Source organism: Penicillium expansum, assembly GCF_000769745.1.
Source record: "Penicillium expansum strain MD-8 chromosome Unknown contig40, whole genome shotgun sequence".
NCBI lineage: Eukaryota > Fungi > Ascomycota > Eurotiomycetes > Eurotiales > Aspergillaceae > Penicillium > Penicillium expansum.
In genome coordinates this window covers 189,958-203,350 of record NW_015971177.1, presented here as the reverse complement: position 1 = coordinate 203,350, position 13,393 = coordinate 189,958, and the positions used below count along the sequence as shown (strand labels likewise).

Genomic DNA, 13,393 nt, shown 5'->3' with positions numbered 1-13,393 from the left:
TACTTCGGATGACCTGCATATCATCAACCTTGTGGGTTAACTGTTAGTTCAATCTTTTCTTTAGAAGTTGAATATATTTACGTCAACCTGCTCCTCATTTCTCCTTCAGTTCCATCAGACACGCCAAAATCATCCCCCACTACTCTCTCCTCATTCCATCTTCTACCTATTCAAGATGAGTGCCGAAACCGGATACTTTGACGTTCTTATCGTGGGCGGTGGTCCTGCTGGCCTTACAGCAGCTCTCACTCTTGCCCGTCAAAACTACAGCTCGGTCATTTTGGACTCCAAGACCTACAGAAACGACAAAGCTAGCTTCATGCACTTAATTCCCGGTTTCGATCATGTGAGACCCTCCGAATACCGCGATAAAGCCTTGGGAAACATTCTCGCCAATTATCCACAAATCACGAGCCACGAGGCGACCATTATCAAAGCCGAGGGTCTCACACCTGGCGGCTTTGCTCTCACAGACGAAGCTGGAAAAATATGGTCTGGCAAGAAGCTGATTTTGGCAAATGGTGTTGAAGATATCTTCCCTGAGATCGAAGGTTATGCCCAGGCATGGGGAACTGGAATGTGAGTTTTCCTGTCAATCCCAGACCACCATCTAACGCAAAATACTAATTAATCAAGCTTCCATTGTCTCTTCTGCAAAGGTTACGAAGAAAAGGGCGCTGATTCAGTTGGGGTTCTTGCCATCGGTGGCCTCTCCAGCGCTCCCTTTGCTCTCCATGTTGCCCGGCAGGCCGCTGCTTTTAGCAAGTCGATCACTATATACACCAACGGCTCCGACGACCTAGTTAAAGAAGTCAGTACTGCTGTTGGAGAGACAGACAAGTTCAAGGTTGAAAACCGCAAGGTTGCTTCTATCTCAAAACTAGAGCCCAATGCATCTGTTTCTATCAAGCTTGAAGACGGAACTTGCTTGGTCGAGGGATTCCTTGCGCACACACCCGAGACAACGCCCCGAGGCTGCTTCGTGAAGGACCTCGGATTGGAACAGACTCCCAAGAGTGACATTAAAGCAGGTCCTCCCTTCTTTCAAACCAATATCCCGGGTGTATTTGCGGCAGGTGATAGCTGTGGAATGATGAAGAACGTGCCCAATGCAATCTTCTCAGGGTCGCTGGCTGGAATGGGAGCTTCGTTCCAACTTTCTGCAGAATCGCTTGGACAGAACTCATTGTTTGGATAGTTTACGATGTCGATCATCTGATGGCTGTATTTTTCTCAAACACCCATTTTAGTTCTAGCTCAATATTCACAATTGAAAAATGTCCAATTTAGAGAATGCGACGTGTAACCTACACATAAATCTTGAGATATCTCTACAAGAATAAAGATCCGACCCTTTAGATTGAAACAATCAATTTTGCCATGTTTGCCCCAACATAGCATAGTCGCCGAAAATAATCTCCGGCTCAAGGAAAGCTTGGTATCTACCCAACCTCAAATACTGTATCATAAGGCTTTGATCAAGAGCTGCGCTGTCACAAGTTGTGAAAATTATCCTGCCCTTCCTCTCCTTCCTCTTCCTACGAACGACCCAAGCCATGAAGCCAAAATCCTTGCCCAGAGATCAGACGACCTTGATGGAGCAAAAAATCAACCATAACCCCCTCTGGTCTTCCATTCAAAACTACGCAAAATGCCAAGCAGAATCAATCGCCTGCTCTCAGGAGGGTCAAACATTGAGGTATGGAGAGCTCGAATCCGCCTCCTTGTCTTTGGCTGCGCTGTTTCATTCAGTTGGAATTAGGGCGGGCGATACGGTTCCCGTTTTTGTCTCCAGGAATCTGGAGACGGTGGCGACAATTATAGCACTACTCAGACTCAGTGTCTGCTTTGTTCCGATGGACGGGGAATCCTGGAGTCAATCTAGAGTCGATTCCGTGTTGCGGGCTGTCGAACCGAAGATTGTTATCATGGCCCAGTGGACCGATCTTCGAGCAAACGATACCCCCGTTATTACGACAAAGGAGGTTCGAAAGGCATTTGATGAGGAACAACCGGATTCTTGCGCAGAATTGATGGCAGGAATTATCGATTGTGCAGGGAGCTCAGAAGAGCCAGTCTATATCATCTTCACATCTGGAACGACTGGAACCCCAAAGGGGGTGATGATTTCTCGCAGATCCGTTGAGAATTATATCTCACAAGGTATTGATCGCGGAATGCCTTTCAACTTGGGAGTTCGCAACCATGATACGGTGCTGCTTTTGTTTTCTTTGGCATTTGATGGTGAGAATTTGTTTCCTTGGACAAAAGAAGATAAATATACTAATATGAGCCCATAAAAGCGGCCTGGGGTGTCTTCTTTAGCACTATCTGTCATGGTGCTCATCTAGTTCTCTCAGAACCTCAAAACGTGTTGAAGGATGCAAAGCGATGCACGATTCTCCCTGCGACACCGTCACTTCTAGCCACTCTCGGAGACCCCGGACAATACAAAAACATCAAGTCAATCTTTCTTGGCGGGGAATCGCCAAATGCAACGGTCCTACAAAAGTGGTGGAACGAAGGAGGAGTAATCTACAACTGCTATGGACCGACAGAAGCAACTATATGTGCAAGCATGGCCGAGATAAGACCTGGTATTCCTATTAATCTGGGCAACGCAATGTCCGAAACGCAGCTCTTGATCTTGAATGACCAACTGGAAGAGTGCGATGAAGGGGAGCTTCACATCAGTGGGCCTGGTCTCGCGATTGGGTATTATAAAAATGAGGATTTGACAAGCGAGAGATTCTTCGAACGGAATGGGATTCGAGTTTATGCCACTCGTGATCGAGCTCGCCGAAGTCCTGAAGGGATTGTCTTCTGCGGTCGAGAAGACAGCATGGTCAAAAATCGAGGCTTTCTGGTCAATCTCGAAATGGACGTCATTCCCATTTTAGAATCATATCCTGGTGTCCATGCTGCTGCTGCTTTCATGCATCAAGGAAAGCTGATTGGTGCAGTAGCCCCGGAGATTGTCGATGTAACTGAGATGCGCCTTCACCTGTCCGAGAACCATGATCAATTCATCGTGCCTGACCAGATCTTGGCGCACAAGGCACTCTGCCGAACATCAAATGGCAAGATCGATACACAAGCATTGAAGAATAATTTCCTTTCTACCAATTCTTCTGATGTCGTGTCTCTTACAGACTCCCCTTGTACGAAATTACAGGAGGCGGTTGCTGAGACTCTAGGTCTTGCAGTTGCATCTGTGTCAATGAAACGGAGCTTTTGGGAGCTTGGGGGAAACTCTCTCTTGGCAATCAAATTGATGTCGTCTCTGCATCAACAAGGGCGCATACTCCAGTTTCACGACATACTTCATCCGACTCCTTTGTCGGTGCTGTCTACAATGGTAAAGCCAATTGAAGCAAACGATATCACCCCCGACCTAGCGTTCTCGATAAAGACCGAGCAGACAATGTCGGCTCCAATTACCACAACACAAATGGGAATGATCAGATCGTCAATCCGACACTCTGAAGCGAGTTACATGCTAGTACGCGTTGCTTTGCCTTGGAAGCCCAAAGCAGGATATGGTGATCAGATTAGAGTTGCATTCGAATCAGTCATGAAGAGACATACCATTTTTTCAACCTACTTCGACATGGCAGATGGAACCCAAAAGCTGGACGCGAACTTTCATCATGACTGGCAAGAGCAGCTTCTGACCCATGATGATATACCTGCCGCTGTTAAGAGAAAGTCTTGTCGTTTGTTTGAATCCACCCACCGAGAAAATGACGATCACACCTATAGACCACTGAACTCTTTCCGGGTCATTGTCAACCAAAGTGCAACCGAGGCTAATCTGTTATGGCTTGTACATCATACCCGTGTTGACGGATGGTCCATGGGTCTTGTCATCCAAGAAGTTCAAGAAGTTCTACAAGGCAATAATTTGTCTTTGGATCCCTCGCAGTTTTCGCAAATAGCGATAGCTCTTCCGCAGCACCTCAATCTATCCCGCCAAGGAGGATTGCAATTCTGGAAGGAAGCGATGTCGAAAGTGGTGGAGGCCACTCCATTGACACTGCCCAAACCAATTGGAAACACAGAGGACAGACAATTGGGGGAAGCAAGGATTACAATAAACCTTGGAATACCTTCATTTAAACAGATCTCACGCATCAATGGTGTTACATCTGCAACTGTGATATACACCGCATGGGCCCTTCTTCTGAGGTCTTACACAGCACAAGAGCAGGTCGTTTTTGGAACAGTCTTTTCTGGACGCCATTTGCCGCTTCCCGGAATCGAAGGGGTCGTGGGACCCGTGATCAATAGCTGCCCATTACCAGTGTGCCTGACTGGGCTCAGCACCAAAGCATCTCTGCTGAAATATGTACAAGGGTTGGAGCTCAAGGCTAGTTCTCACCAATGGTCTGCCATAGAAGCACTCCAAGAGATTACACAAGGGACTTACTCAAAGTTATTTCAAACAATGCTATTTTTGGAATATGATCTTCCCGGCTTCACCAACAGAGATTGGAAGTTCACTCGGACTGATGTCCCTGAGTTTGGGCTCACGATCATTATTCGGCAAGAAGACGGAAACATCGGACTCAAAGCTATATTTGATCAGAATATGTACATCAAGCCCATGATGGAGAGAATGATGACGCATTTCCGGAATTTGTTCCTCGCCATACTTGATCCCGCTTGTGACACCGTGGCGCAGATACGGAAACGAATGCTTGAGCCTTGCGAGGCTCTCTCTCTGACAACTGCATCGCCAGATCTCTTGACTCCGTACTTTGGTCCTTCAAATCTCAAGGAGAGCTTTGAGAATGGGGTTGATCAGTGGCCGAATGACCTGGCAATTGAGTCTGGTACTCGAACAATGACATATAGAGAATTCGATTTACAGGCAAACCGTTTTGCCAGAGCTGTTATAGCTCGGGTGCCACCGGGAAGTGCCGTTGGAATCCTCAGCGACCGGAGTGTCGAGTGGCTCGTGGCTGTCATCGGCGTCATAAAAGCAGGTGCAGTATACGTTCCACTGGATATCAAACTGCCACTCGAACGAATGCAAATCATGACTCAAACCGCCGATGTGCAAGTTTGTGTGTTTCCAAACGACACATGTTATGCCAAATTCAGCGAGGCGTTTGCTGGAGAGAAACTCCTCCTATCGGAGTCGATGCAAACTTCCCAGGAATGTGCTCGATTGGAAAGAAGCCCAAACCCAGAGGATGTTGCATATATCACTTTCACGTCCGGATCGACTGGTGCGCCCAAGGGAGTTCGCATAAAACATCAATCAGTGGTTTCATATCTCTCATACGGGCCAGCTCGAATGGATGCCCGTCCAGGAAGACGTCACTCACAAATGTTTTCACCCGGATTTGACGTGAACCAGGCAGAAATTTTTGGTACACTCTGCTATGGCGCTACACTTGTTCTAGCAGATCCCGTTGATCCCTTCGCGCATCTGACACGAGTGAACGCAACTATGATCACTCCGTCGTTTTTGTCAGTATGTGAGCCTGAGCAATTTCCGAACCTTGATACTATTCTCTTTGCCGGCGAAGCTGTGCCCCAAGTGCTCGCAGATCAATGGGCTGATACAAGAACTGTGTATAACTCGTACGGGCCGTGCGAGTGCACCATAGGGTGCTTGTTCCAACCTTTGCAACCACACAAGGAAGTGACCCTGGGACACACGATTCCTCGAGTGGGAGTCTATCTCCTCGATTCGGAAAATAATCCAGTTCCAATCGGAGTACCTGGCGAGATTTGTCTAAGTGGTATTCAGATTGCGGATGGCTACATTGGAGCAGATCGGCAAGCCTTGTCGGAATCACGATTTATTCCCGATCCATTTGTGCCTGGACAGCGCATGTACCGAACTGGTGATTGTGCTATCTGGACAGAAGAAATGGAGCCAAAGTTCCTCGGGCGATTTGATAATCAAGTCAAAGTCAGAGGATATCGGGTCGAGCTGAATGAGATTGAGAATGTTATACGGCTTGCCAATCCAGGTGTTCGACGAGCAGCGGCCATTGTCAACATGGACAATATAGTGGCTTACATTGAGCCTGATACGATCGACATTCCTGCTCTTCAAGCAGCTCTTCGTGCCAAGTTACCTGGATATGCCTGTCCTTCCGCAATTTTGGCACTTCCCAGTCTTCCAACAATGCCGAATCAGAAGCTGGACCGCAAAGCGCTGCTTTCAATTTCTCATGCGAAACAGCCCAAAACAGCGAAACCATTGACGAAGATCCAGCTTTTGGTCGCTCAGGCTTGGAGGGAAGCAATTGGTATCAGCCAAGATATCGAAATCAACGCCAAAGCCGACTTCCTGGAGCTGGGTGGGAATTCCCTCAGCCAAATAAAAGTGGCACAAATCGTTTCGCGTAAACTTTGTTCCAAGTTACCGCTGAAACTATTTATCTGGAACACAGAATTATCAGCGCTAAGTGATGAGATTGAGAAATGGTTGGAATCTGCAGAGAAATCGTCGCAAAATACTTTTAGGGCGGCTTGGAGAGACATCCAATCGCCTTTTACCAGCCCCTCGGACTTGGAGAATGAATTTGTTCGCCTTTCATTTGAGTATCCCTCTGAGACCTTCAATGTCGGCTATAGGCTGCATCTTAGAGGCGATGTGGACATTGAAACTCTCGAAAATTCGATTGAGTCTGTTATGTCTCACGAGCCAGTTCTCAAAAGTCGCTTCCATGTCATTGCAGATCAGGTCCTGCGGGGCCAATCGTGCACTGCGTGCGAAATAACAAGAGGAAAAATGAGCGATCTTAATGTTGAAGCTTTCACTAATCAGTCATTTGATCTGTCGACTGGTCCTCTGACCAGAATCAATCTAAGTCAGAGTCTCGATGGCGTGGAGATGCTGTTTGTGCAACATCATGCCGTGACAGATAAAGCTGCCATTCAAATTCTCTTTCGCAGGATCCGGGACGAATATTTGAGCGTTTTGAATGGAGAGGCGAGATCGAACGAAAGTGCAGAATCCACACATGTGCCAGACTATACAATTTGGGCTCAATGGAAAGATTCCCAACCCCAGATAGGGATGGATGATCCAAATGTCGTATATTGGAGGTCCCGGCTCGCAGACATGCCTGTCCCATTATTCAGGAACCTAGATGGACGATCGAATTTTGTTGGACACTCCATGTCATTCGCATTGAAGACAAAAGCAAATTTCGAAGGCTCAATGGAGCTGTATCTTGCACTGACTGCAATGACTCTTTCGAAAAGCCAAGAAGCAAGGGATATGATCATTGGAATACCTCACGTCGATCGTACCGAGCCTGGTACGGAAAGCCTACTCGGCGTATTTTTAGATCGACTACCAGTGCGACTCAATGTGGAATCCACATCATTGGCATCCTTCTCGAATATTGTCAGCTCAGCACAAGCATCCATTCGAGATGCGTTGGCTCACTCTATTCCGTTGAAGAGTATTCGCCAAACTTTGAGCTCACATGAAATATTCCAGGTCATGGTTGTGTACAATCGACGCAAGGACTCGATCGCAAGCGCATTTTGTTTGCCTGATGTGCTTGTAAAGGAAGAAACCTTAAGACCGACTGGCGCCAAGTTTCCTCTTTTAATCGAGTTCACCGAGTCCGAGGAATGTACGATCTGCGAGTTTGAGTATATGGAGAATGTAGTCCATCCAACCACAGCTGGACATATTCGAGAAGAGATGGAAAATCTTGTGAACGATCTTGGAATCTGGTTTGGACTTTGATAACTAGAAACAAACCCATATCGTTGGTAATACACAATGTACGAATGTTGTGGAAATAACTACGTTACGCTCTATTGATTGTAGAATATCTTTATTTGCTCTACATTCATAAGCTAAAAGGCCTTGATATTTTGAAAAATAGAAAGAAGCAGTCCCTTGCTGCTGGCTGTGTCATATCCATACATGATGTCAAATTGATTGGATATATAGTCATGGAGAAGTGACTTTTGCATAGTTCAGGACACCAAGATGAATCCTTCTAAGAGCCTCATCTAGCTGATCAAGTGGGACACCGTAACAGATGCGGAACCATCCTAGTTCTTCAAAGTGGTAACTTGTTCCTGTTGAAACCGATAACCCCATTGACTTGAGATTGCCTAGAAGCCGCTGCTCCTCTTCAATGGTTTTGACTGGATACAACCTCGCAAAAACAAACATGCCATAGGCTCCGGGAATGAACTCCATTTCGCGTGTCTTCAGAAACAAAGTCATGACTTCATATGCTCTTCTAAGCCGTTTCCCTCCATGTTCACAAATTCGCCGGATGCTGTCTTCCTTGAGTATCGTTTCAGAGGCGAAGGTTGTTGACAAAGACGAGACTTGACTGTGAAGACTCAAGGCCGCGCTTAGGCGAACAGCTTTGTTTGATTGTGATATAAGTGCGCCCTGAAAAAAACGAAGCCTAAGGTTAGCAATTTCATATTTATGATCTCTTTGTTTCTAGAGCGACACACCAATCGGATACCGTTGCATCCAAAGTCCTTGCTGAGGCTGTATATAACATGGGTATTCTCACTCATATGGCTTTCACCCAATTGAAGAATGGACACGAAGGGGGAGCATCCGACAGGCTGGGGGTGGTGAGCGGAAAGCGCATATACTTCATCTGAAATGTAGTGCAGATCATGACGGCGGCAGAAATCCAACAGAGCCTGCAATGTTTCCCGTGGATAGCATTGACCTAAAGGGTTATGAGGATTGCAGACGAGAATAGCTTTGATAGGCATGGAGGCATTCTCAAGTGCTGACTCATAGTATTGAACACTCTCTGGACTGAAAAACTGCCAAAGAGGCATATGGACTGGAATAATAGATGCATGACCGTGGATACTGATCGATATGTCAAGACCAGCCCAGTAGGGTGCCGCGATCAGGATACCATCTCCGGGATTGCAAATTTGTTCGACAAGAGCTGTCAAAGCAAAGCTTCCACCGGCAGCAAGGATGATTTGAGAAGAGTCAACTTGTGTTGTTGGATGAAAATGGTTATTTAGTAGATTTGCAAGTAGGCTTCTTGTGTTTGGGCAGCCGCCAATGCCGGATGTGTACGCTAAATTCTACATTTTTATGTCAGCGGGTGACATTGAGCAGTCGGTTGAGCACAAACATCTTCAGAATAGCAACCTTTAGCCTCACGCATCATTTCTAGTACTATGCTTTTCACAGACCAGTTCTCGGCCGTGCTGAGGTCAATGACGGACATATTTCCCGAAAGCACCGCATCGTGCTGATTTAGGAGTCTTGGAATGATGGTTTGATTTCTGGAACTGCAGCGTGAAGAGAGCATATTGCCAGACTGGGAGTTGTTTCCGGATTCTGACAGAGAAAAAGCTGCTTGCGGCATATGAGTACTGTAAGCGAGCATCCGGGGGCTAGTATTCAGAAGATCGTTGAACTAGCTGCCTGAAAATGGTCGGGAGAAGGTTTAGTCGCCGAATTCTTACAATTACAAGCCGACTATGCTTACATGCGTATGGAGCCAACCTTGGAGCATTGGACTCCCACGAAATTGAATCGATTCTGGTATATTAAGTGCCGACAAAAGGTGACAGCAGTTTACATTGCAAACAACTAGAAGAAGCAGAGTGGAAATCTGATAGAATGGCGCTGGTATTGTGGAATGCCTTGTAAGTGCTTTTGATGTTATGTTGGATTGCGATTAACAAGACATAATAGGTTCTCTCCCTTCACAAAACTCTGGTACTCGGATGATACAGTGAGAATAACCTTTCATATATGACTTCAGTGTTTGTTTAACTAAATATCGCTGAAGCAGCCAGAGATCGAAGAACCTTCCGGCCAACCATACGAGAGTGACGCGGAATTATGGAACAACGAAGTTGGGAAGATGCTCAACATGATGCTTGAGCTAGCGGGATATCCTGAGAATTCAAGAACAATTCACTCGGAATTCTTTCGTGGGTCGGTTGCTCCCTCTTTGGGTCACCACCCCAGAGGCACTGGAGACCCATTGCACTGGAAAAGCTTCATGACAGACGATCATACCCCCGTCGAGCTGAGCTGGTGCTGGTCAACTGCTCTTGATACTCCCACGGTTCGATACTCGGTTGAGCCTATAGGGAAGTGGGCTGGGCAGCCAGTCGATCCCATCAACACCCTTGCTAGCCTACGGCTGCTTGGCGATGCTCTTCAACTTTCGCCAGAGATGGATCTTTATCTCCACCGACACTTTCAAAAGTCTCTTATGTCTCTAAAATCAAGTAATGAAGACCCCATTACGCAAAACCCTCAGTCTCAAAGCTTCATGGCCTTTGATCTGCTAGAAAAGACTATTGTTGTTAAACAATATTACCTGCCTACTTGGAGGGCGTTGGCAGAGAAGAAGACGAATTTTGCTGTTGTCGAGGAGGCAATTCTAAATGTTCCAGCACTAGGAAACTCCTTGCTGAGCTCCTTTAGTGTATTCACGAACTACCTTGAGTCATTCCCGGAAGAAACGCGTCCAGCGGTGGAAATCATGGCTATTGACTGCCTAGACCCTTTGAATTCTCGGATCAAGGTTTATGTTCGATCAAGCTCAACAACCCTAAAGAGCGTCTTTGATACTTTAACGATAGGGGGGAAAGCCCCCAAGAGCTCCGACGAGGAGGAATCGTTACGGGAACTGTGGCATTCGGTGTTCGGCTTGAATCAAGATCAAAGTGATGAGACACCCCTTTCGCAGAACGATCATCGAACCGGTGGGATTCTCTACTATTTCGAATTCAAAAGTGGTACACCAATTCCCAAGACAAAGGTCTATCTCCCTGTGAGACATTATGCACAAAATGACGATCAAATTGCGAGAGGATTGTCTGGGTTTTTAGACCGCAGAGGGAAGAAGTTAGCTGCTGGATCTTATCTTGAAGGGGTACAAACACTATGGTGAGCTATACAGAAATAATCTTGTCGTTTTCTTTACTGACTAGCTTTATGAAGCAAACATCGAAGCCTTTCTAATGGTCTTGGATTTCACACCTATGTCTGCTGGGCTTCTGAGAAAAATGCCTGGAATGTGACCGCATACTTCAACCCAGAAATTTATCACACAAGCCGTTATCTACAGTGATTATAAAATACAACTTCTGGCTTTGTGGCAATGGTGTTGCGTGAATAGCGATTGCTATAGGATCTTGAATAAATATGTGATATAGGACCTAAAAACTCTAGAAGTAGCTGTTAGTGGAAGTCTTCATACTATAGCAATACCAAAATATCAATAACTCCTCTAATTTTACAAAGATTTTCGATTTTGATGAACACAGGGACTTTCTACCTACAGTAGCCATTGCCCTAAATAGGAAAGCGTGTTTATTCGCCGAGCAATATAATATCTTGGCACTAGGGCTCATCGGTGAATATTTGTCTACAAAGCTCTACGTAGATCTTTTTTCTCGTTCTTATCCACATTGGGATAACAGAAATTTTGTTCGGAATCATTGGCTGATTCATTTGGTCTAGCTTTTTCTCAAATAATAAAACCGAAGACTACATCCGTTCGAAATCATTGTGTATAAACGTATCTGAATTGTTGATATGAATCTCCACAACCTCCCGTGCATTGAATTCCTAGTGGGGGCATTCTTACTATGGATAGTTGTTGCAAAAAGACATCATATTATTAACATCGTGGTGGGTTTCTTTTGCTTAGCAACCTTGCTTCTAGAAGCCTGCATGCTAACCGTTTCAAGATCTCTAGCGTTATATATCCAATCAAAAATGACGAAGGAGAGTCCATCCGAGGGCCAAGTTGGCAATCTTTAGATGGTCAATGCCTTGAAAAGTTTCTTGATGGGCGTAGTGCCAGTCAAGTTTGGCGTCAGCATGGTCCAGTGTATCGTATCTGGTCAGGATTTACTCCTGAAGTGTACGTTTTTATGGTTATGTTGAATCATGTCATCCCCCCAGCTGACAAGGCAAGCATAGTGTGGTAACAAGACCAGAGGATGTGAAGACTTTCCATGCAGATTCATCAAGCCACAGAAAGTCCCCCTCTAGTAATGGAGGCTGGTTCTTCCATCAGATGCTAGGTGACTGCATGGGCTTGATAAATGACCAACGCTGGAAGGAGGTGCGAGCGCAATTACATACATACTTCACTCATGGTGCTGTCATCAAATCCTGTGATTTTATCTCGGACTTCACGATGGATTATTTCCGATGCCTTGAGACCAAGGAAGCCAACACTATAAAGCCACAAGCTGTTACTTCCTTCTCACGCTTCCCTTTCTTGGCAACTGCCGAGTATATATACGGGCCATTGACAGAGACAGAAAAGGATCGGCTTTGGACACTGGGACAGCGAAGTCTTACACTTATGGTCCATGTTTTGGAAGGAGGAGTGTATCGATTCGGGATTTGCCGTTGGCTAAAGCCGAAACAATATCTGAAACTCAAGGAATTTGAGAAAGACTGGACTGAATTCAACGAGGCTATCGTGGAAGCGAGGAAGACCCAAAACAAGACCCCGCCAGTCGTGGAAGCATGGAGAGCAGTGGATGAAGGCGTGGTCGCCAAAAAGGAGGTACGTGTAGATTTCAGTATGAACAGCACCCGGTGTTCTAAATCTCTCAACCAGATGATTCAAACAATGAGTGAGATACTCTTTGCAAATCTCGATGTGTCAACAAATGTTCTGAGTTGGTTGATCATATTTATTGCCGAGGATGCAAGCATACAGCGGCAACTCAGGAAAGAAATACGAGCGAATGCTAGTCTCCGGGATAATTTTTGCAACAGCAAAGACTCATTACTGCACCTCTGCTTATTAGAGTCCATTAGGCTTCGGCCATTCACTGGTATGATGCCTCCTCTTATACCAATGCAGCGCTGACATTCTACAAGTTTTCACAATCCCGGAATATTCACCCCATAGTGTGGTCTTTGGGGGGTACACAATTCCTCCAAATGTGAGTAGTGCAGGAAAGCTCAAGAGAATATAGCTGATCAACTTCTTAGACAAGCGTTGTGGTTGACACACTGGCAATCAACTACAATCCTCAGTTTTGGGGAAAGAACAGCACCCAATTTAATCCTCATCGGCTCAAGGACGTATCCTCTACTGATGTGAGTGGATAATAGTTTTTTCATCTGAGCCTCTATCGCAGCTGCTAATGATATCAAGCTTCGATATAACTTGTTCACTTTCGGATTTGGCTCGCGAAAATGCCTGGGAAAGCACTTTGCAGAGGCAATGGTTAAGACTTTCGTTGCTGAATTGCTCTCTCGATATGAGATTCGCATTCCGAATACTGCGGCTGATGGTCAGGATATAAAAGAAAGGAAGGCTACCTGGGTGCCTATCTCAGATATCGAGATTATGTTAATTCCGGTCATCAATTAAGCTGTTCATCTTTGCAACTATAAGGACAGTCCATTGTGTATCTA

General features: G+C 45.8%; 3 protein-coding genes across 3 annotated transcripts; all 3 read left to right on the top strand.

Moving 5' to 3' along the window:
• Positions 1-175: 175 nt before the first annotated feature.
• On the top strand, positions 176-7,726 carry PEX2_012570 (Pyridine nucleotide-disulfide oxidoreductase, class-II; the record flags this gene model as incomplete). The annotated part of the gene is made up of 4 exons (XM_016738534.1): positions 176-579; positions 637-1,149; positions 1,484-2,244; positions 2,304-7,726. 4 exons carry the CDS (start codon positions 176-178, stop codon positions 7,724-7,726), a joined length of 7,101 nt encoding a protein of 2,366 aa, XP_016602840.1.
• A 1,881-nt stretch (positions 7,727-9,607) lies between these two features.
• On the top strand, positions 9,608-10,895 carry PEX2_012560 (Aromatic prenyltransferase, DMATS type; the record flags this gene model as incomplete). The annotated part of the gene is made up of 3 exons (XM_016738533.1): positions 9,608-9,633; positions 9,683-9,722; positions 9,780-10,895. 3 exons carry the CDS (start codon positions 9,608-9,610, stop codon positions 10,893-10,895), a joined length of 1,182 nt encoding a protein of 393 aa, XP_016602839.1.
• Positions 10,896-11,542: 647 nt separating this feature from the next.
• PEX2_012550 (cytochrome P450) lies at positions 11,543-13,349 on the top strand (the record flags this gene model as incomplete). Its single annotated transcript, XM_016738532.1, has 7 exons — positions 11,543-11,638; positions 11,698-11,873; positions 11,933-12,530; positions 12,585-12,804; positions 12,851-12,915; positions 12,965-13,072; positions 13,131-13,349. 7 exons carry the CDS (start codon positions 11,543-11,545, stop codon positions 13,347-13,349), a joined length of 1,482 nt encoding a protein of 493 aa, XP_016602838.1.
• Positions 13,350-13,393: the final 44 nt, after the last annotated feature.